General features: G+C 38.8%; 1 protein-coding gene across 1 annotated transcript; it reads right to left on the bottom strand.

Annotated features, from left to right (window-relative positions):
- Positions 1-257: 257 nt before the first annotated feature.
- On the bottom strand, positions 258-15,557 carry LOC105381777 (ras-related and estrogen-regulated growth inhibitor-like protein). The gene is made up of 7 exons (XM_048629100.1): positions 15,312-15,557; positions 6,772-6,864; positions 5,644-5,700; positions 5,129-5,229; positions 3,465-3,656; positions 1,408-1,588; positions 258-1,155 (listed from the first exon to the last, which is right to left on the bottom strand). The coding sequence occupies exons 2-7, from the start codon at positions 6,842-6,844 to the stop codon at positions 1,052-1,054; spliced, it is 708 nt and encodes a 235-aa protein (XP_048485057.1). The 5' UTR covers positions 6,845-6,864; positions 15,312-15,557; the 3' UTR covers positions 258-1,051.
- Between the last annotated feature and the right edge of the window lie 9,989 nt (positions 15,558-25,546).

Below are 25,546 nucleotides of genomic sequence, written 5' to 3'. Positions count from 1 at the left end.
GCGTGTGTAAGTGGTCAGTGGTGGAATAACCAGGTCGGAAACCGGCTTGTTCTGGTGGTTGATGATGGTCCAGCAGAGATCTAATGCGGTTGTGAATAATTTTTATGAATAATTTGTAGATGTGTGATGTCAGGCTAACGGGTCTGTAGTTTCCGATATCAGATTTTTCGCCTTTCTTATGAAGGAGTATGATGTTGGAATGACAGAATTTAAGGGGAAATTTTCCTGAAACTAATATGTCATTGCAAAGGTTACACCGACTAAGCAAGACTAATATTATGCTGTTGAAAAAGGTATTTTGTGACTTAGTTTATAATAATATTGTGACTCATTAAAAAGTTCATATAAAAGTATGAAACATGAAGTACTGGGTACTTAGATACAGTACAAGAGTAAGAAAAGTGATTAATTATAACTAATAGTTTATAAAAAGTCATAGATTAATTTAATGTTAAAAGATTATTATTATCTTCCATTCATATAATATTATGGTTCTAACAGTATCGTTAGTATTTACTGAAACCCTACTAGGGGGCTTGAAGAGAAATCACATTTTAACTACCCCACATGTATCACATACAATATTTTGGTATAAAGTGTTTAGTGTACAAGTTAATAAACTGGACAAATTCCTGGTATTGTTTATTAACACCTAGATACCTATTTTCTTTGGTTTCCTTTGGCTAGTTGAGTATTATTAAAATATCACCACTAAACATTGATTTAAATTTTGATGCCAACACTTATACTTCAAACAATTTATTGTCCAATATTTGCTAACTACACGATTAAATTTACAATAAGAACAGGCAAATGAAATATTGCGTAGTGGCTGCCACTTGCCCGAGACGTTCTAACAGCGCCGTTACACAGTAACATCAATAGACGAAGCGTTCAACGTGGAATATTATCACTTATAATTAAAAATCATAGCCTACTTCTTGATTGGGTAGGTTTATACGAAGACGTGCGCCATGGCCCGGCCAGGCAGGCAGGCCAGGCAGGCGGCCCCGAGGCATCAGCGCGCGCGGTGCGCCGGCGCGGCCGCCGGTCAGGGCGCGGCGGCGGCGAGCGGCGGCCGCGCGGGCGGGGGCATGCGGGGGCACGCCACCACCGACCCGCTGCGGGATGTTGATGACGAGTTGTTGGTGCCGCCTGCGGGAAAAAATGCTTTAGAATTTTGTGGCAGGATGTTGAAGTAGCACTTGGTGAACGTGTTGGGTCAATGGCAAATTGTTATGGATCAGAGTCAACTGTGGTAGACCAAAGCCTGCGATAGGTTGTGTTGTGATGTCTGGAAGGAGGACCAATATATACAATAGAAATGCATCTTAATGTTCAACAGTCTACTTATGAACAACTTCCCAAAACCTGATAATAACATAACACAACAAATCTTCTTCATACCTATAAGAGAGCCGAGCATCTTGGTGACAGAGAACTTGCGCGTGCGCTGCGAGGGGGTGCGCACTTCGGACAGCAGCTTGTCCACGCAGCGGTACAGGTCGTTGGAGTTGTCCGCCACGCTCGCCTCGCTGAACGAGGCTCCGTGCGAGCTACACAGTGACTGGCCCTCCTTGGTGGATACCTGAAGCAAAGAAGAAGGTATTTTTATTAAGAAATACATGAAGAGATAGCTTTGCTCTTAGTTCATTGACGCCTCTCTCTCTCTAGCCATTTGATACGGCAGACTGGCCTAAGGGTTTTATTGCGGTCGGTCACGCGTCAAGCGCAATCGACATCATTATACTTTGTTCGTAATTGACAGTAATAGGAACTTTAGGCAATTTAGCGTAAGGATAACATGCTGTTCTAGTGGCTTTATTGATTATCTAAACAAAGAATAGATAGGTACCGTGTAATCAGAAAGGTACTTAATCTCCTACTAACTACAACTACTACTAACTACATTAAAGAGTAGGTGTTCAACGACTTTTAGGATGATCCCTACATAATTTATTAAAGTCTACATCATTGTTATTTTAATGTCCTTTTTATCGCATCACAGTCGTTTCGAATTTGTTACCATGTACATAAAGTTTATGAATACCTTTTACATCCTTTGTTAATTACTGTTAGGGAGGAAAAGTACCTACTTTGATTTCGAGACAATCCGAATTGTCGAGATGTTACTTAACTTAACGGTGCGTTGTTGTGATGGCTGTTGGCAGCCCTCAATGGTAGAGTCTCTTTGTCATAGTCTGAATGGGCCCGTCTACTCGTGTTGTGAAAATATGAAGAGCTACGTCGCCGTTGTATCTCGCGTATTGTGAACAAGTCTGGCTGCCTGTCACGTCGTATTGTCTCGACTTGAAACATGCTTCAAACTTATGCTGCAGGCATGTGCTATTAGGACAATACTCGTAACTAGCACTATGAAGACTACCTAGTCCTACTAGTTATACCGATCTGTAGTTGTAGGCATCAATGTTAAATAACATAAACAATTGACAATAAAAGCCGTTTGACTTTGAATATAATGAAATTCTACGGATATTCTTTCTCAAAGTTTATTTCCGATGGTCAAGTTAAAAAATTGACAGTTGAAGGTTATACTGATCTTGTCCAGATCTATGAATATGATAGAGTTGGCAACGTGATCTTGATGCATTCCCCCGGTGGCAATTGATGGGCAAGGCCACGTCACTCCGCGGGATAGAATTAGCAACATTTGTTCGGTCATTAACTGTTTACCAGATCTATGAATTACTTTGAACTATGAAGGTTGCAAGCGTATGTTACTCGTATTATGCAATGGCTTTGCTTAGAACAGAAAGTTTCATAATTGAAAATGTTATTATTAATGGGTTTGTATGATTCGGGTGTTTAGACGGCGAATTCTTACAAGCCTTTTGTATATTTCCATAGCCGAACTTGTTAAAGAATTTCACTCAGAACTTTTTGCTAAGTTATGTAACAAAATCTTGGTAATAATTTGTAAACTTTCACAGGCCTTTGTGAGCCGTGTTTGTGAGACGTTACGGGAGCAGTATTTGTGTAGGCGTAAAGTTTTATAAAAACTAATTTCAAAGAAATTACATTACTGAATATCGGTTGCCCCAATTTTTCCATCGTAAGTGTTTGCAATAATAATTATTTGTGACAACAGAACGGATCGCGCCGTGGGCAGCGAGTCTAAGCTCCCACTCAGTGATCTTCTGAAATAAACGATCAAAGGTCAACAAGCGGTCGCTCGAAACGAAACCTAAATGGAGACCTTTATTTTCAGCATTACATTTTCTGTAGGTTTGTGTATAATTATTTGAATGATTTTTTTAACCATGTGTGTTTTTCATTTCCTGCCTCGACGCCTACGAAGCAAACATTCCTATTTCCTAAAAGGTACCATTACGAGTACTGTTTACCAACACCAACTTTGCCACTGTTGCTGTTGGTGACATTGCCAGTTCATCCTTCTTTTTGCATGTCATTTGTTTTTTTTTTTTTTGTTTTTAATGACTCACCTGTCTGAGGTGGTCGAGGTCGGTCTTGTTCCCGAGCAGCGCGAGCGGCATGGGCGCGGCGGCGGCGTGCGCGGGGCTGCCCCCCGCGGCCCCCGGCCCCCGCCGCAGCGAGCTCATCACCTCCGTGGCGTAGTCGAAGCTGCTGCGGTCCGTCACCGAGTACACTAGCAGGCACGCGTCCGCCCATTGGATCTGGGGAAGGTGAATGGTACGTTAGGCATGAATCTTGCAGGCTTCTAGGGCATTAATGTAAAACTAACAAGTCTTACAGCAAAGCTGACATCGTCCTACGATAGAAGATGAAACTTTCCACAAAGAAAAACAGTCGAGAAACCTTCAACCTGACCCTTTGCGTGAAAGCTTGCGCGTTATACAAAACTGAATGAAGCATTTCTCTCTCGCTCTCTCCGCAGTCTATTAGCATCGAGATAGATTTAGTTTGACCATTCAGGACGTTCCAGCCCGCAGTAGACAACGCTGAAGCGTGTGGCGTATGATTAATTAGCGGGTGGAAGCCAACAAGCCGACATTCCGGACTATATTTAGCGTCGTCGCGCGGTTCACGGGCGCTTGCCGGCCGATGTGATTGACATTCGCTAGAGAGAAGCTCTTCTCTAGATTTCTGTTGGTAGCGCCAACATTTGAGACTACATAATGTTTGTTTCATGAATCATTGTATAAGATTACTATCTTTGCACACCAGTATAAACAAACAGGTAGCCCGTAAATATACTGTAAGTGTATGAGCTTTCTCCAAGACTGGAGTGTTTCGTAATGGACGTGATATCTTTGCTCTTGATCATGGAAACTTATAGCAACTTCGGACTGCAGTGATTAAGGCATGATATAGATCTATTGTTACTTGAAAACACTACAACGTAATATACTTTAGAGTTCCCCAAAATAATGAATTCATTGAAAGTTCTCCTAAAACGTCGATACACATAGGTACACACATAAACGCTGACATCATAGACTAATCTCCCGATACGTTCCGTCCACCAGTAGGTACCAGGGTGAGTCAGCGGTCGCAGTGCGCCAGGTCACTAGACCGCCTGGAGCAGCGATGGAGCATTATAAATCCCGACCATTAACCCACTTGCACGGACATAAAGCACCTTCGCTTTTTATACAATCTCCCGTTTGTTTTGCTACTGGAGCCATCGCTAGGAATTCGTAACAAGGGGTTTATACTACAGGCCATCAGACATGGATAACAGCCAGCGATGTGATTATTTATAAAGTGGACTTATGGAAATCCTTCAAGATGCCATTAACACGTGCCAAACCTTGGGTCGGGTAGATTTTTACGAAATCCTTAATCTTGCAGTGATATAGTGCGAGATATTGTTTAGAGAAGCCAAAGGTCGTATGTCAGATACTACTAATTCAGTGAAGGTGAAGAAGATATTGGGCAGTAAGTACGTTGCAAGGTCTGTGTAAAAACAGTTAACCTACATTTCAACGATTGATAAACTCTTCCGATCATCTTTCATTGCTGACTCTGTTATGATATTCGGAATGTAGGTAGCTGTTGAGTGAGCAATAGTCATAAATTACGACTTCCACCTTAACATTGATTCATATTCGACCTTTGATTTTTTATTTACTAGAAGGCAAACATATTTTTACTGAAATATACCAATCATTTTATATATTCGTACCTGTTCAGCTGGGAACTTGTCGGCATTGGTCCCGGATACGTCGATCACCTCCAACTCCACTGGAGTGCCGTTTATAGGAACTGTCTGTCTGTATAGGAGATCTGAAACAATTGCAAGTTAGTCATTATATATTATGGAATTAAGAATAAAATCTATGAGAATATAGACTGAAACTACATGAAAGGAGACCCCCAGTGACGAATATTGGCTGCACCCTTAAACAGATCAGCGTACCCTAGGCATTGTGGGCAACAAAGGATACATTTTCTAATCTGAATGGGCATGCTTGCTTTAACGGTGGAAAATCCTATTTGAGATCTAGTAGGAATTTCTCACAGACTGGATAAATGTAGGTACTTAAGCTTTCTTACCTCCTTTTCTTTTTTAGGCTAAGATAATCACTATTTTTGTACGTAGATTAAGTTTAGGGTACGATGGGACTGTCATCGTCACCCCGTGACAAAAGTCCCAAAATAAAAACAGATTAAAAAAAAAAAAAAAAAAAGCTTTCTTACCTGTGTTGGAATGGTACTCCCCGATGTAGCGTCTAGTCAGATAACGCACAATCAAAGCTGAAACAAACGAAAAAAATTATGTATTAGTACGATGACAAATTCATCCATATTTCATTGAGTTTACAAGTTGTTTTATAATAAAATATATAAAAGTCAACCGGCAAGATTACGTAGGTGGGGAGAAATTAATTGAACAATATTTTTAACATTTCAATGGTCGTTCGGCGCCAGTCTACGGTTAGAAATAGAGGAAACGATATAATTACCAAAGTTTTTAAATATGTGGGTATATCTTTAGTTTATTTGTATTTATTTCTAAATGAAGTGAAACTTGACTGACAGAAACATACTAACGAACTGAAAATGTGCTAGTGCAATGACTCATCGGCCGTTTTCTAGTTCAAGAGTTTGATGAAAACTTTCGAATACCAAATAAATCTCCTTGTCTGAAACGTCCGTTAGTGATCAGTTTAAGTAAACATTTTTGAGGGATAGTTTAATATTACATCACACAACTATTGGGTCACCGAGGAATTTATGTAATACTATCTAGTATCTAGGCCGCCGCAGTGTTTTCAGTGAGTGGAATGTAGGTACACTACTCTAATTTTTTTGTTTTAATAGTTGAATTAAACTTTAAAATTTAGATGTTTTTTTAACTAAATTACACGTACGTAATTTTAAATACCTACCTAATGTTATAGAAATACCTATAAGTGGAACATGAAGCAAAGGTTTTACAATCAGTTAAAATTAAGTAAGTACACGAAGTGCGACTTTTTAAGTAGGCAGTATAAACCAGCAGTTCTGTTTTAGCTTTTATTGCCTAACTTTATGTAAGTAATATAAGTATTTTAGCTTTGAATTTAGCATCAAAGCAGAGTACCTATTATACATGTTTGTTATACTTATACTTATAGTGTCGTATAGGTGTTTATAACTTGCCTATATAAATGAAAAATATGAAAACGGTTCCATCAGTGGAAGTAGAAAGGAGTCAGGTCTCCGAACACCACACTAAATTGCATGAGTCCGTTCCTCTCTTGCCTTATCCTTATACAGTATGATGCTATGGCTCTATTTCCACCATCTTTATCTGCTGGCCTTATACAGTATGATGCTGCTCACCTGACTTGCCCACTCGGGAGCTGCCGATGACGGCGATGCGCACGCGCGGCAGCGAGGCGCGCTCGTCCCGCATCTCGCACTCTTATGAAGATCCTCTGTAACAAAGAAATACCACGTTTAAATTAAATGGGCTCATAAATTAGACTGTAGACAAATTGTTTGTAAACTTTTAGTTTGATGAGTGTTTGCAAGTTTTGCACGCAATTTTCACGTAAGTAGGCCGTTCAGATGAAAATCCGAAACCAACCTAATATCTCCACGAAAGCATTGACTTCCCTAATTATTTCATGGACATAACATAATAAAAAATATCTAAGGCTATGTATAACAACATCAACTTCCAAGTACCAAGTGGAAACGTGATACGAGAGGATGCTTCGGTCTCGAGCAAGGTTCTGGTTACGCCAATTTGTCCGCAATTACCATCAAATGTGTCGTCCTCGATACTGCGGCACGCGTCGGGCCTATTTGCAGCTAATTACCGACATTTTCCAATTAGCAAGCGGTCATTTAAGAAATATTTACTTTAAAGTGTAATTGTTCATTTGACCATTAATAAATAGACCTGGCAGCGTGATAATGATACATAAAACTTTATTTTTTTTTCATATTTTTATGGCCGATATGATATTATGAAAACATACGAGTATCATAAATTCATAGCAAACGAAAACGTGACTCAGTTCCAGCGTAAACCGATGGATCGATAAACATGTCATCTGCAGGGTCGTTAAAATATCTCCAATAACACCATTACACGTCTGATAGCTTGGTAACAACGCGACGAGGCGTGTATCTTTCACCGAGTATTTACAGAGCGGAAGGGCAGCCCGCGTCACACGCACAACGCAACGTCGCCTGCCAATAGAGGAATAACCGTGAGCAAAACAATCCACGACTCCGTGCAGCAAAACAGTTGACTCATCCATCGCTCCCATCATCATCACATCACCCATTCATACATTCCAAGACCTAGACGTATTTTTAACGGCTGAAACTCTAATTGAAAATGTTTCGCTCATACATTTCAAGTGACCGTGGAGAATGACATCGTTCATTCATAAATGAATTTCCTGAATGTGTTTTTATTTTTACATAAATCTGTGCGGCTTAAATGTAAAATATTTTATAGGTACGATATTGCGTCATTGGATTCAATAACAAAGAATTGTAAACAGGCCAATATCAACATGAAAGAAATATCCCGTCGACGTAGCGGTCCGTTGCGAAATCCCAATAAATTCTACGCAGTGCATACTGGCAGAGGCGTCTAAATCATTCTCATGAACTTTTCAAAAGTCATAGGTAATGTCTTTGTAAGTTTGATTTATGGCTTGGTGAATCAAATATATGAAACCAAACCAAAATTTATACATTTATTCAGAAGCTTTCATAATTTCCAAAATTAAACAAGCTTTGTTTTCGCGTCAACAATCTGTTTTTCACGCCTACTTCAGTTAGCTCATTGTACTCGTGCGTACTTAGTGGAAACTTTTGAAATCTGCACGTAGAAATACATAATTAATTTAATTTCTACAATAAAAATGAGAGTTGAAAAGGTATAGTCGAATGAGCTTTTTATCAGTATTCGAATTAAGCACTCGATATGCACATTTAATGTGATTAGTTCAAACACCTTACACTTTTCAGAAAACTTGAATTGCTCGCGTCGATGTCGTTTGTTGAACTTGTCCAATGTCAGCGTAAAAAGGTCTTTTGCATTCAGCGGATTTTCAGCGAGACTCCGCCGCTCCAGCCGGCTGTAAACGAGTGTTTCGCTGAAAATAACTTGTCCGATACAAGTAAGTAACAGAAGGCTACTCTAGCTTTACAAAAAACTAACGAACGACAGACCCATTACAATCATTACGTTTGATACAACGAGATAGAGACGTGGTGAACGAGGCCGCATTCTGAAACTTACTTTCGCATAAGCTAGAGTGATCCCTCAGTATTGTGAGTTGTCGCGCGGCCTGCGCGTGCGCCGGCATTCTGTAGACGCGACGTCGTCGCTCCGACGCACAGCTTTATTTGCGTTTGGCGCCAAATAAAATATATCGGCTTCCTCCCTCTCGACGGGAATGTGTCCAGTTTTTTGCAGATAACGTACAAAAATAAACGTAATTTTAGAGAAATTACTTGGCTGTAGGATAGACTTTATGAGCGCGGTGGTGATAGATAGAAACGTCTGAAATACCTAACCTACCGTACTGAAATAAATATGCTTATCAAATGCACGGTGGAATTTTATAAAGTGAACATGCAGAAGCTTCGTTTATGAACTCGTCATTCTAAACAATACTTTTCTTTAGCTTTGTTACCACGCGGCTGAAAATTTGTTATGTCGTACAGTCGTTTACCTCCAGCTATTCATGTATAAAATACGTATTCGTAAACAAAATGAATTAAATTGGGATTGGGAATCAGTCCAGCTTCAGAGCGGCACGCGACTATCAAGCACGTGCCCCGGATCAGCCGGGAACAACCTGCAAGGCCACCTTTTATCTACATACATCAAACCACTTTAGACTAACAAAACATTCAGGGCTTTACCACAAAAACTTAGTGTTTGGCTAAACCACCGTTAAACACAGTCTAAAGTTTTTTTTTAGTAATACAGTCATAGTTTGTTCTCGGCGTACACAACACATTTCATTGTAAACATGACCTAGCAGTTATAGCGCCGTGGGCGGTTGAGGTAGAGTTTAAAGGCTTGTGAATAATCCCTAGCCCAAGTGTCTAGCGCAGGCGAGTGTAGGCGGCACAGCCTGCGCCGCTGTAACTTCAGCGGGTAGGTACATTACGCCTCCCTCTGACATTTGCAATGAAGCCCACACAGCCATGGTAATCGTTTTAATATTATATAAAAAACAGCTTAACGTAATCGAAACATTTGTTAGGCTTTCAAGGGATGAACTCTAAAGCATCCCGCATGAAATTTTCCGTTATAATAACAAACAATGACATTGTCCTTGGAGCTAGAAAGCCATGGGTACACAGGGGAGCGATCTATTAATGTTTACTTTTGAACCCTTCATCTCGAGCTAAGGTCGAGGCCTTCGGGCATAAGCGGCGAGTCATCATTGTGCTAGTGCCTGCAAGGTCGCGGGGCCTCCGGGGCAGCTGGTGCCACACTGATAGCCGCCAAGGACGCCGATATAAATGATTCAGCCTTCATGTGATACCATGAAATGTTACATGTCACGCTTATTGATCGCATGAAAATTGTATAGTCACGTTCCACCGCTTTTCCGAAACTTTACGGTCACGAAGTGTATTCGATAATACTTATTAAATTTCAGTTCATATAAAGCGAATCTAGCACACGGGCCGACTTTCAGTAATAAGAGAAGTGTTTGGTCTCGTTCTTCAAACGAGGAAAACAAGCAAACATTTAATAAACCTGATTTCCTTCGGGAACAGTATTCCTGCTCGACTCATATTTACTGGGGGCAACATTAACTGCTGGTTTAAAATGATTTACTGTCGTGCTCGTGGGCCAGTTCTGTCATTATAACACAAAGCAATGGTCAGATCATTAGAACACACAATAGAAGTAACTAAATTTTTCAACTTTTTTAAGTACTTACCTGCGTAAACTACTTATGTCTACCGTGCCATGGGTAAATAAATTTAAATGTACATAGATTATTATTAAATTGTCTTTGAAGCGTGTTCTGGCTAATGGAGTCTAGTGAAGCTACCTGAGCTAACTTCGAGCTAACCGTATTAGTCCAGTAAATGGATCGAGGCGAGTGAGATTATATCTGCATTATCAAGACGCGCGCTTCCTGTCTGTAACACTACACAGGTACATGTGTCAGTGTGTCGTCTGTTCGTCTACTTCCTTATTCTTATTATGAACTGTTACAAGAGTGTTACTGTAATATTATTATTGTTTTATATGGTGTGGTGTGGACTAAAGGCAAGACTTAGGGTGGGTTGCACCATTTAACTTTAACTATTACAAACGTCAAATCTCTTGAAGATTGATCACTCTCGTCAAGGGATTTGATGTTTGTAATAGTTAAAGTTAAATGGTGCAACCCACCCTTAAACAAAGCCAAAAAACACAAAAAAGTTTGTGTGTATTTCCAGAAATTTTCAGAATACTGTGCCCGTAATGTTAAATAATTAATATCGTGAAAATATGTGAAAACTTTTTCAAAGCAATATTTTGTGGTTTGAAGGGGTGAATGGCACGAGCTTTTAAAATTAATTTTATCTGTAGCGAAGAATGTATAAACTAATTAACATTAAAATTTGTGGTAATTTCTACCTATAGACGTATAGTTAGCACGTTAGCACGTTAGCATGAAGAATGTTACTTCAGTTAAAGTGAGGACTATTAAGAAAAAATATTTGAGTACTACGAGTATCCTATGTAAGTACTTAATTAGGTATAAGAAATATTCGGTATATTAATTTAAGATGTTTTTTACAAATTTATAATACTTAATAGGTATTTTTATTAAATATTCAAAACCAAATTAGTTAATTATGAAAATAACGCTTGAATGTGTAGCCTAGTTTTAACAACCTACTTACGGGTACGTTGTTCATAATTAAAATATGAAGATCTCATTTATTCGTACCGACCTACTCTACGTTGTGGCTGCGCGCTTCAAAGTTATCTTGAAATCTTATATCTCTTCAGGATATGTATTTTCCCACAGTATTAATATTTCATTATAATGTATACAATATAAGTAATACATACGCATCCTTAGAACACATCTACCCACAGCTATTCGATCGTGATCGTGAAATCGATTACTAACTGCGAAGAAAAACAAATTGTGTAATTTGTGAAATTTCAGACGCCATGCGTAAACTACTGTTACAGTTCTCAGTACCTACAACGTGAACCTACTACGAATACAAAAGCGACCTCGAGGCTGAACATTTCCAGGAGGCTTACTCTAGCATACAAAAACCTAACGAACGAGTTCTGTCAACGGTAACACAACGAGAGTCATGGTTAATCTTGGTTTTTCTTAATCTAGAGTCACCCACCTGTGTATGCCCAAGGGCTTCGATTCGTCGAGGGCTTAAAATATAATCATCAATCAGTCAGTAGTGAGATGCGCACGTGAACTTGGCCCACTTGTTCCACAAACAATGGAGCGGATTCTGTTTTCTGACAGCACATCATTTACGACGTGAATATAGAACTGTCAAACCTTAATTTATTCACATGTGATTATTGCACCAATCATGATATTGGTTTCTTAGAAAAAAAAGTTTAAGTGCTAAGTATAGTTACTAGATTGGAAGATGTTGTGTAGATTATCTGAATCCACGTCAGAGCTTGTGTAACTCTGCACGAATTGACTAATAAATGGCCAATTGAACGAAATTTTCCGATCGTAACTTGCGTATCTGACTGAATGGACTATAATTGTAGTGTTTACTAGTACCTTCTTAGCTACGTTGTAGGTAAATGTTGCATTTCCAATACTTAAATACTTATAAGTACCTACAAAATATTTAATTAATATAATTAAATTAATTAAATTCATTTATTTCAGATAACTTAATGTTTACCTAAACCTTGTAAGTACCTTTTTTTTGTAAAACATTTCCTTCATATTAAATATGCGATGGTTTAGTAGTTGTAGCTATCTATACATATAATGTATAATATACCTATCTTTTTACCTATCGTTATGTTATTATGAAGAACGTAAAACTCCCATAAAGAAAAACTTCAGTAATCGAACGGTCGTCGCTCTCAGAACCATCCATCAACATAGACAAAGCCTTTTCTGCCAATGTCCAGGGTATTTTTTCACGTCATCCTTCAACTTGTAGAGGAGTTACAATGATAATTACGCACGGCACAGGCAGCCTGGTGTGTGGGGCCTGCTAACCGAGGTAAGTATACCTAATAATTTTTAAATATTTTCCAAATAATTTGCATTAAGTAGGTACTTACATATAAACTGAACTACGTGCATTGTATCGTACATTGTATCGTGCATTGTACGTGATCTATAAGAAATTTGCACAACTTGTATGAAATCAATAAAATATGCACTGATTTTCTAATATATTTTTTAATAGTTTTGAAACAGGCATCAGTGCTATGTAGTTTCCAGGCAAGTAGTTAACTGAAATACTTGTGGAAAAGCACCCTTACCATAGAGTATGAAATGGAAAATCCCTCTCAGAGTTATAACAATGAGTTACGGTGCCCGGCGCGGCTTATTGAACTCACTGGAGTGGCGAGCTAATGATAATGGATGCTCCTGGGGTCACTACCTACGAGTAACTAAGTTTCGGAGCGCTGTTGGGCTAACCACGACTCTATCTGCATATGCACTCACGACTGTAATCCCCGAAGGGGTAGGCAGAGGTGGCTCACAGGCGAGCCACCCACTTTTCGCAGCACATTTGTACTCACGTGATAGGTTGCGAACCATATCGCCGTTTTGGGATAAGTACAATGCACTTAGGATACACAACTGAAAGAATGGATTGGTACAGGCCAGGATTTGAACCCACGGCCTCTCGATTAAAAGAACGAGGCCTTATCCATTACGCCACCACCGCTCTATGTAGTGGCATTAAACGTACCGATCGAGAGACAACACTCGTTAGTTGATATTTCGTCAAGATGGAGTGACCCGTCTGTCCGCTGTCGTTGTAGGCAGGAATATAATACGCTCGATGGGAATTTTCCACTTTAAAGCTTTTCCTCTCGTTAAAAAGTTATGCTTGTGTACTTTTATTAGCTTAGGTTTTATGTAATATTGTTTATGGTCTGGCTTCTGTCGTTTGTGGCCATTTAGAGGTGGGATTGTGTTTTATTGGTCTGGATGCAGGCCTTTTAGTTTACACACGGTCGTAATGTAGGCGGCCAGTGCAGCACAGTTTCACTATAAAAACTGCAATATGTATAGGCGTTTTTGAATAATAACCTTTTGAGTAAAGATTCATTATTTAGTACACAATTATTACATAGTTTTCGTACTCTACTATAGTACTTCAGCTCGCGAAGTTATTCCTTAAGGCATTGGTCTGAAGTGGTTTCTGATACAAAATCCAAATAATATATAATACAGCAACTTACAAGATTTAGTCACCGACCTCAGCAGGCTTTTCCTTGCACGGTTTGTGTATATTTGTATAATAGATACGACTGTGGTATTAGGGCTTTAGTTATAAATACGATATCAAGATATAGAGCTAGAATGAAATATAAGTACTTTTATTTTTAAAAGGTTTATCTATTTCAAAATAATAAGTTAATTCTTATCAATGTCGCAATATAAACTTCTAGGAACAAGTTAGTGGCGTACATTTCCAAGAATCGGTTGCTTAGAAATAATTTGCTAACCAATCATTATCGGAAATACAGCTACAATAAATCTTCATAAAAGTACTCCAAATATAAAACATGTCGAAATGTGACTCTTAGTCGTAAATTAAGGCTATACTTGGTAGGTACTTACTTATAGCGATAAGGTAAGATTTACATGCAAATGAATGAACAGATTCTTGACCCTTTTATACTAAGCTGAAAGGGGACGATTCAGGGGGTTAATGTAAAAAAACTTTTGTTCTATAACTAGAAACTTTAATTTATGGGTTTTTTGTGTATTTCTATAAGATTATATTAGGTACGTCATTGCTGAATTTGTTGAACATTTACATGTAATATTATTATATGTAAAAAAAAAAAAAAAAATAGTTCCATAAATAAAAATATAATGCGGAGCGCTCACCGTAATGTTTAACGAAAGCGATCCTGTTGCTATCCGCTGAAACTAAGTTAGGAACATCTGCGTTAAATCGCCGTTAAAAGCAGTCGTTAAAGTCACAAAGAATGGCAAAAACCCAACTGTTCATAAAATATGTATTTTTTAAGCAAGAGTGAAAGATCATCCAAATTAAATTCATAATTTTTATTTTAAAAGTACTATAGGTATATTTCTTTTTCATTTTTATTTATGTTACGCTTTGCCAACGTCAATTTTATGATTTATTCCAGACTTCACGTCTTTCATGAAGCCAATGTAAACAAGCTGTTCTAAATATTAGGCATCTACTCCTTATATTCTACATCTATATAGTCAAACTCTGCAGAAAATACTATACTATAGCGAGAATATAATCTCTTCATTCATGAAAGTGTTAGACATTTCCCTACAAAGCATAGAGATTCCCGCAATCCCATAAACAAAGAAAGAAAGGATACGAAAAGTAGCTATTGCTGCATACTGTTAATTTGTTGGGGTATGGGCAACTTGTATTGCTTTTAGTTTCATAAACACTAGTGAGTAACATTTAATCCACACGAACGGTGTAAAGTAATCCCTGTTTGACATCGACGTGAGTTCGGAGTGCAGCTCGAGCCGTATCGATCAGTGCAGCGACAACATCGCGGCCATATGGAGTGCAGATGATAGAAAACTATGAGAACCATCCCATATCTTTTGCATTCAGAACGTCTAATAGCAGTAATAACCCCCCTTGCCTATGGAAGCGAAAATTTCCAGCAGAAAAATATGAAATACAAAAAACATTAAACTCACCTGGTTGAATGAAATGCAATAATGGCGTCGACCCGGGATCCACAGGTCGGCCGGCACACTAGCACTGGCGCTGCGAGTCTCTGAACGCACCTCACTAAGTCTCTTATGGCACTATAAATCTGTATGCAGGATGCAAACGAAGAAGTCTGTTAGATTTTCTGAATGAACATGTGTTTGTAGCGATCGCGGTGGGCGCGGGAGACGGGCGCGCGGCGGCGGCTTGCGATCGACTGGGCGGCCCACGACCTGCCCTAGCTATATATATGGCGGCTGCCGCCCGCCCGCCCTCCGCACTCTTTTCTGCATACGAAAATATCGGAGGAATCCAAAGCCTAATTTTTGCTGTCACTGCGCGCCGCAACGGGAGCGTTGATCCCCGGTGCACGGCCTGTGACCAAATTCTTTGTATGAATCGTTTGTTTCCATTAAATGAGAACAAATGAGCGTGGGAATTTCGTAATGTTACCGTATAAGGATGAAAAAGAAAATCTTTTGAGGATCGCATTATTACAGCAGCTCTTTCAGTTGCGAATTCATCTCTACCGATAAATCGCTATGTAATAATTTATTTATTATCTAATCGGATTGACGGTCCCTAGTTGACAGATTCTGACTAAAATAACAGGACCCCCCCAACAAACATTTTACCCTCAGTTACAGCTATTTTTATAACTTTAACCTGTATAACTGTGTTATAATTATCTCAGTTCTAACGTAAAGCGATAAAGATGAGTTAACAAATGAAATTAGTGTTAACAGCAGGTTTAAGTGTTAAAATGGTATTAGTCAAAGCAATTATAATCAAGATGTTATAGGTTTAAACTGTTTCTAGAACCTAAAGCTATACAAGAGTGCTCACTGACACCTGTTAACACTTATGGTTGTTAAGTGGTTTCCTTTAATACTCATATAAATCTTTAGGTGTCATATTTAATTTAGGCTGCAGGAATTGGTTATAAAAGAGGTTTTGTCAAGAGTGCAGTAAGACAAGATTCTTACAGTGTTGGAAAACTCAACAATGCAGTTTTAATCTTTAAGGTTAACTTAACTTACGCTTATTGCGTTAGGCAAGTAGACTGTAAAGGTAACGGTATCAAGCAAGACTGTGCGGATCGACTAAGACTGCATAATACCCTTGGCTAAGGGTGTTCTATTTCAAAAAGTGTAATAGATGACTTAGGTGAGTCTATATGTCTTAAATCTAAGTTCGCCATTTGCATTGGCGACCTAACCTATAAATTGCTGGGAAAAACAATATTTTGCTTTAAAATACTTACTTATTTCTGTGAATTTTGTCATTCCAGTCATGCCAATCAATTTATAAAACTAATGGACATACAGCAAGGATACAAAAAAATACAAAATTGAGTCGTCTATTTTATATTTACTTATGTTTTATTTGAAATCCTTAATAAATTCGGAGCGCATTAAAATTGAGGTGGGAAATATGGTATACATTACAGTAAAATTACAATGGCATATTATTTCCAATTCACAAAACATGTTAAGTCAAGTTAATATATTATATTTACTGTTATTTAGTAATGATCAATACTGTCACTCTAATACTGTCGCGTATGATTGCTGTTAACACTATTATTTTCAAAGACATACAACTTGTATGGTAAAAGTGTATTCGAAAAACGGTAACATACTCACTTAACCCTTTTTTAACAAACAAATAAGAGTCAGGGAGTCAAATAACCATTCTAAAACTACAACTATACCGGTAAAAGTTCTAGCTAAGAGTGATTAAACACTCTTCTATAGTAACTTTAGCACTTCAATGACACCGTACTACAGGCTTTCTATAACTTAAACACTTCAATGACACCGTTTTACAGACTTTCTAAAGCCTTTACTCTCAAAATCGTGGGCCTCTTTCGTGGTTATAAGTGAGTTAGAGCACTCTCCTACACTCTTATACAGCTATGTCTTAACACTTTAATTTTCGAATGGAACCATTATACAAGTTATATGAGAGTTTTTTTAACGCTACGGTGTTAGTTGGGCCATCAGCCCTGTTATTTCCGGCGTCGCTGCGGGATAATTGCCGCCGGCGACCTTTAATCCTTGATAAAACCCGCCTTCTATTTAGAATCCTAAAATTTTCACTTCAAAGGGACAGGCAGCGTTAGTTAGGTCATCAGGCCATTTGTTACATAAACTTCAGTGTGTTACCATTTAAGTAAGTACATTCTTTGAGATTATACAATTAATTGTAGTAACAAAATGATGAGGGAAGTACTTGAAAGCTGTGGTACGTGTTGTGTAAGTTACATAAAGTACATTCCATGATAAAATCCTCATTACAGCCGGCCCGGGGCGCTGCTCTACTTCGCTGGAAGCCGCAGGCTCCGCGCGCGGCGGCGGCGGCGGTGCCGACACACATCACATTGATGCCCTAATGGGCAGAGCGGGCATATGCTCGGTGTACACCTAATGTTCTCTCGGTACATAAATAGATATAATAACAGTAGGTATATTAGTTGGAACTGTTGGTAGAGGACCTGCCAGATTGAAGCATAGGATCAAAAAGTTTACAGGAAGAACTGCAACGAGCGAAAAACTGGGTGTGTTGAATGCAGAAGGGCTATCTATTATGAACCGTGGTAAATAGAGGGATAATCATAATGCTGATTGATTTTATCGTGCATGCTAAGGTGTATCTAGCTTAATTAATGTTCATAATCATATTTTATTTACATACTAGCATTTATGTAGGGTAAACTACCCAATTATTGACACTTTAAGACGAGTCGTCTGCAAAACTGGCCATAAATACGCATAAAATATTAGTATTGTGGTATTTTTTCCGTGGCGGTCTCAGGTGTATATTCATTTATAATATTTTTGACAAAACAATGACCCAATAGTCTTTGTTTTTTATTATCAGCTATAAATTTGAAAGAACCCCTATTTCCCAATTATTGACACGGGTTTTCCAATTTATGACACCTCCTGTACCAATTATTGACATGTTTGATATTAGGTAATAAAAACCGTTTTAAACAGGAATTAAACCTTTGGGAGGGTACCATGGGTCCGGTTCTCTATTTGGTATATCACGGTGATATATTGAAACACCATAAGTGTCACATACCATAAGTCATCAGCTAGTTATCTGACATACCATATATACTGCATCTAATGCTAATGCTAGCAGACTAGTCCCACTGAGTTAGGCTGCTTCGTCTCATGATCTCCTGGGCATTCCTCAAAGGTTCCAGCTAGTGCGTCCTGCTGCTGATGCCATATGATATGGTTCAGAAACGTGGTCAAAGTTGGGCTAACAGGTCCACCGATATAAAGTCGTAATGCGGACTGAACTGATGTAATCAATCCATCAGAGATCCAATGTGAGATGCCAATAGGCCAGCCACCCAAGAAGAAAGACAGTTGGAGTAATCGAGTTCTCGAGTGGAGGTAACGAACAGGCAAGCGTGACATAGCATGCTTTTTGTCCTTCAGGACCGAGGCTGATCTTAGACCTGGTAAGTACTTGCTGGAAGATAAGGCCAAAGAAAAAGTGTGGTGTAGCTTTGTCGCATCTTTATTTTGATGAAGAATCATGAATATGCCTCTGATATCTCCAGTTTATGCTCGCAGAACTACACGTAGCATCCTTGAGGGTTGGCCTGTAGATAAACATGTTCAAGACTAAGGTAATGTCCAGTGTCCCAATCGAAACGAACGATACAGCTGGATATCATTAAATTTTGTGAATCTTAACACCTATCTTGATAATTGTTTACCCGCCGGGTCAGAATCCCAGTTTAAACAGATTACGAGGTGGATTCAGCTGGGTGGGAAGTGTGCAGGACACTTTTGGCCAGGCAAAATGATGACAGGTGGACGTAGAGCAGTTGGCAGGCCACCTGATAGTCAGACGACTTCATATAGGTTGCAGAAAGGCAGTGAGAAGTGAGGCAGAAAAAGTTTTTTTTCTGCTTCACTTCTCACTGCCACTTTTATGGTAAGCTCCCATAAAAGTATTTATCGTTTATGAGCGTAATTATTGACACTTTGCCTATATATAGACATGTCAATAATAGGGAAATAGATTACTGACACTATGTCGATAATTGGATTTCACTGTATTGACACTGTGTCATGAATTGGAAATTCGTGTGGGATAAATGATTAAATAGTGTCAACGTGATCGTTATAGGATATACTACCGGAAAAAGCTAAAATATTAGCATGAAAACAAAAAACATTCCTTCCAATTATTGACCCAATATGTCAATATTAGGAAAATATACCAAAAGTGCGACCTATAATTGACACCACCTAAATTCGAAGTTAAAACCGAAAATAAGTGGTTTTTGAGGTAAGAAATGGAAAAGGAATTTTGTTCCCTTTTCAGTCCAAATAACAAATTTAACCATTTTTTTAAGAAATACTAGCAAATTTATTCCTAAAGTAGCCACTGTCCTTTGCAAAAAGCGATCCAAGATGGCGGAATTTAAAGAAGCAACGGAGAGGCACGAATTGTCTATGTTTTATTGGTCAGCCATTGCTGTAAAAATGACTGCCGAGTGTTACCATTACAGAATAACTATGACTGCTTCATTCAAAGATAAATATAACTAAATAGAACGAAGCGTTGTCTTGTTTTCTTTAATTATTCCGCGCTGTGTCAATAAATGGAGGGGTGTCAACAATAGGGTAGTTTACCCTAACTTATAATTTAAACACTTCTTACCTAGTTTCAACCCAAACCAACACCCAAAACAACAAATTATTATAGTATCCTGAGACAAGCAAAGTCTCCACGAGCAAGTTCACTGGGTCAGGTGGACTGAAGAGGATACGTTTTATAGGCAATTTCCCCCCGGAGAGTGCTGTGTCAACGCAGGTAGCGGCGCTAGCTACAGCTGTTCAGCGTTCACTGTAAACTTTGACCCTGTAACTCTCTTTGAAGAGGTGTCGTTGACTCTTACATCTATAGCATAGAGGTGATGTTACGTCCTAGGTTCCAGGGGCTAGGAGACAAGTTTATTGAACGAGAACAACACGCGCTGTGCTTTTCTGACGTGGTTGTAGGAACGTGGCGGAAACACTGTAGAGGCTAATTTAGATGCCATTTAAAGCAGGAAAAGTCTGTTAGCATTCGACTTTCATGTGCACTCACATCTTGTTTACGATCTATGGGACGTTATGTTCTGAAATACTGTGAACTTCATGGGTAAAATGTATAAAATGCACTCTGACGCGGTTCAAAGCATTTTATGCGAACGACCGACAGAGTTCAAACAGTCTTACGTAAAAGCTCTATAAGGGTGTGTGCACCTATGTAATTTTATTACGTAGCCCCAATAAAACCAATTTGGCGTGCTGTAAATAACGGTTAATTTGGCCGTCTATCTGGAGTTATGGGTCAGTTGCACGAGTGTTGGGCAATAACTGGAGTTGCAGAAGTGGGTCCGCTGTAACACGGTTTCTGTAACAAACGAGCCATCCTGATTGCGTGCCCGGGTCCCCTGAGGTAACACGCATTTATAAATACGATTAGAATGCCCATTCGACATTTTGTGATGCGATGCAATTTTGCATCACGTATCAATGCAAAAATGTATCGCATACTGCCGATATAGTACTATAACAACCGATCAAAGCTCTTATTGATATCGCGAGCATAACAGTGTATTTTTTGATATGTATGTAATTCTTTCTAATAGTGAAACAAATGAAAAAGTGCTTTTATTTACAGAGACAATGAATGCATCATTACGTATTTTTTTTTAACTATGAATAGCCTGTCTGTAAGATATGGCTTGAAGCGATTGTATAATAATATGCATAATAAGTATTAAATGTATATCACATCAAATTTTACACGTAAATATCTCGTATGCACAAAAACAATTGCAATTCTGTGCCTATTTATTTGGTGACAGCCGAAGACGCTTCGACCCGGATATCCAGATTCAGTAATTTATTGCTCACTCAACTAACTTCGCCCAGTCGCCCTCCTTTTAGTTAGGTTATTTTGTTTTTATCGTGAACGATGACGAAAATTTTATTAAAGTACTTACTAGTTCTTTCCTAAGTTCTGAGATAAAAAGCGTATGGGATGTGGTAATCTATGGTCTCACTTAGTACATCACTTAGAGTATATATGCTACATCATGACAAATTTTATAAAACATGGACCAGACGCAGATGTTTTACTGTAAAAGACTAACAAAAATTCATTCATACATACTTACAAACTTTGACGTATATATTATTACTTACTAGGATTTCATTAGGTACTTTGCTATAAGTATGAGTTAGGGCTACGCCTGCTTTCTGGGTATTATTATAATTCATTACCACATACCTTCATAAAAGGTTAACTGTCTTCTTCTTTTTCTTTGCCTCTTCCCATTATTTGGGGTCGGCTCTCCTCGTTACTCGGCGCCAGGATTTTCTATCCTGGGTTGTCTGGGTATCTACATCCAAATGGGACTTCTTCAAGTCGCGTTTTATGGTGGATAACCACGTGGCTGGGGGGCGACCTCTGCCTTTCTTCTTCTCGGGGATGGACAGGGCTCGATGCACGGTGTAGTCATCACTCCGTCTCATTACGTGACCATACCACCTGAGACGACTTTCCACTAGCTTTTCTGTGATGGGCGCAACTTTGAAACTTCCTCTGATGTATTCATTACGTACTTTATCGAGTTTCGTTACTCCGCCAGCCCACCTCAGCATCTTCATTTCGTTCGTGTGGAGTTTTTGTTGGTGTGTTGCGTTAGTCGCCCAGCATTCAGCGCCGTACAGCATCGCAGGTCTCACAGCTGTTTTATAGACCTTGCCTTTTGTTTTGATAGGCATTTTTTTGTCACAGAGGACTCCTGTAAGAGCTCTCCATCTTTGCCAGGCGGTCTGGATCCTATGCGTCACGTCAGCCTCAATGTTGGCATCTGCAGACAGCTTTGAGCCAAGATACTTAAAATGGTCGGTTTTTGTGAGGGGTATTTGATCGACACGTATTTCGTGCGAGGCTGTGGTTCCACTAAACCTACATTCCAAGTATTCGGTTTTACTTCTACTGATGCGTAAGCCATTATTTTCTAGGGCATCTTTCCATTGATCCAGGTTACTCTGAAGCTGCTGCACCGTACTGCTTATGAGTACGACATCGTCAGCGTATAATAGGCACCAAGGAAGGGGCGCCTGGATATCTCTGGTTAGGTTATCCATTACTATATTAAATAGAAGAGGGCTAAGGACCGATCCCTGGTGCACACCAACTTTAACTTCGAAAGAATTACTGAGTCCTGCCATACTTCTAACCTGGGTCTTACTTCCGCTGTACATATCCTTTACGATACTTATGTAGTATTCAGGTATTCCTTGGTTTCTCAGGGCATGCCAGACCAGAGACCTTGGAACTCTGTCAAATGCCTTTTCTAGATCTATGAATACCAGGTGTAGATCTTCCTGATTGGAGCGATGTTTCTCCATAACAATGCGGACGGTTTGTATGGCATCGGTTGTTGACTTTCCAGCTGTAAAACCAAACTGATTTTCCGTTAATGTGGTGAGGAGGAGGATACGTTTGTTTAGTATTCTTTCAAATATTTTGAGTGTATGTGACGTTAGTTTGATTCCACGATAGTTAGAGCAGTGGCTGACATCTCCTTTGTTTTTGAAGAATGGCACCAAAAAGCTGTTTCTCCACGAGTTTGGTATACTACCATTGTCCAGTATGAGGTTGAAGAGTTTAGTTAGCCATTCTACTCCTACAGGCCCCATTTTCTTCCACATGTCTGCAGGGATCTCATCTGGGCCTGAAGATTTATGATTTTTCATTTCGGATATAGCCTTCTTAACTTCTACACAACTTATCTCCGTAATGGGCCCAGCTGTTGGTAGGCTCGGTGGTAGTTCTTGTCTAGGGAATTCTTCGTTAAGGAGCTCATCATAATATTGTTGCCACCTCTCACATATTTTTTCATTGGAGGTTAAAAGTTGGCCTTCTTTGTTTCTGATATATCTATTTCCTTTAATATCTAATGTTGATCTATTTCTTTGCTTGGCTATTTTAAATATTTCCGTGTCATTTTTAGCTTCACCCAATCTTCTATACATTTCTTCTCTTGAATTTGCCATGGCTTGAGCGACTGCTTGCTTTGATAGGGTTTTTCTCAGCTTATATTCTTGGCGGTCTTCCTCTAGTCCAGTTTGTTGCCAGATTTTGAAACTATCTCTCTTGGCTTTGATGATCTCTTTAACGGAGTCATTCCACCAAGATAGGTCATAAAAGGTTAACTGTAACTAAAACAATTCAGTAACATCATAATGTCAGCGTGATACCAGCTAATAAAGGTCATATTATTTGCATAAAGGCGTGGGCTTCTAGAAGCAATAACATACCCCTGAAAATGTGTACTTACTATGTTTTTAACCCATATATGCCCAGAGGGTCGCTAACGACCCACTTGAGTTTTTTGCATATTTGAACTTAGAATCTGAATCTTAATCATATCCCAAAGTAAAACAACTTCATATAAAAACTAGTTATGGGCATATATGGGTTAAGAAAGTCGTGCAAGTTCACTTAAAAATGCGATGAAGCCAATATTTATTTTACATTTATATATTTTTTTCTAAATAAGTAGATATCTAAGTTAAAGAATCTATTAGATAAAAAGACATTACTTTGAAGTTGAGCGGAGGAGATAGCCTGTCTGCTCCTCCGTTCTTTAATATAACAAGATCCGGGCAACTGACAAAATAAACAGGGAAATCTCAAAGAGCGACCCCAGAATCGTGAATATTTAGTCTGTAGCTGCCCCATATTATATAAATTATGTAGAAAACATCACTAACACTATGATAGAAAAGGTAGGTAGAGGCAGGTACTAGAGTTGCTGTTCAGTGTTGAAAAGGACTCCAGACTCAGCATGTACTGTAATTACAAGGACTATAAACACTGGGCTGCATGTGGGATACACGACGAATGGAGTCTCACCGAGTGATCAATCAACTTCAGCTCCTTTTTTCCAAAAGCATCCTGTGCAATCAGCAACTGCTAATCTAACTGGAAAATCCTTGTACCACGGTGACAAAGACTAGTCTAGTACCTGTGTAGGTAGTATACAGTTTTTCCCGACTTCAGTAAAAAATATATAAAATTATACTTCTTTGTCCGTGTAGTCTATTCTATTCTATTATCTGTGGGGGTGTAAGTACCTGCACCTGGCTCTCTCGAGTGGAACCTTTGTGCATATCCCCAAGGTCTAAACTGCCTTCCTAAGCTTGGACCATTTCCCACCACGCTGGTCCACTGCGGGTTGGTGGGTTCACATATCTAGATGTACCTACTAAATCTAGATATGCAGGTTTCCTCACGATGTTTTCCTTCACCGTAAGGGCGATCGTATACATTGTACTTAAGTTAAAAGAACTCATTGGTACATGTCAGTGCCGGGATTCGAACCCGCATCTCTTGCGTGAGAAGCGGGCGCTTACCCGACTGAGCTACCACCGCTCCCGTCCGTGTAGTCTGGGGACTATTGCCCATGGCTGTAACCTTATTCATGGTTACAGTACTAAAGTTTCTTTTAATTGTTTCGTTTTAAACATGATTTATTATAATACTATCGTTATGTGCTGGTTTATTGTCATCGTAAATTTACATTTGAAGGTTCAACGGTTCAGTTTCCAGTTAATAGTTCATATGACCCATTTATTTTATAGCGTTAAAAGTGTAGAGACAATGTCAGCAGTAGGTATATTACAACTAAAATTATAAAAATATATATCTAAAATCAAGCTAGGAGAGAATCTCTTAAATATCTACTAAGGTAAATCTCCTGGTTAAATGATTTTGTATAAAGAATGCCATAATAGTTTCTAGGAAAACCATAATAAGTAGATAAGTTAGAAGGGATTACTTTTTACTGAAATTCTGCATTTTATTGGAAGTCCGATAAGTTTCAACGGCAGTATTCGCGGAAATTTTGCAATATTCTTGTTACTAACGGAATAAGCTGTTTGGAATCGGATCCAAAACAATAGAGATTACTTTACAACTTCTTCGAAGAACCACGGATTAGTAGGTATCTAGACAACCTTAACATCTATTATTATATTAAATTTTGTAGGTAGGTTAAGGTAATAATTAAATTACGAATCAAATAACAAAATTTATACATAGTAAATACAGATATAATATGAAGTAGATAGCTATACACTCTTGCAAAAGGATCATGAAATCGAATCGCGATCCGATATGA

Source organism: Plutella xylostella, chromosome 4 (genome assembly GCF_932276165.1).
Source record: "Plutella xylostella chromosome 4, ilPluXylo3.1, whole genome shotgun sequence".
In the NCBI taxonomy this organism is placed as follows: domain Eukaryota; kingdom Metazoa; phylum Arthropoda; class Insecta; order Lepidoptera; family Plutellidae; genus Plutella; species Plutella xylostella.
Note: the sequence above shows the minus strand (reverse complement) of the source record. Positions and strands in the feature narration are given on the sequence as shown.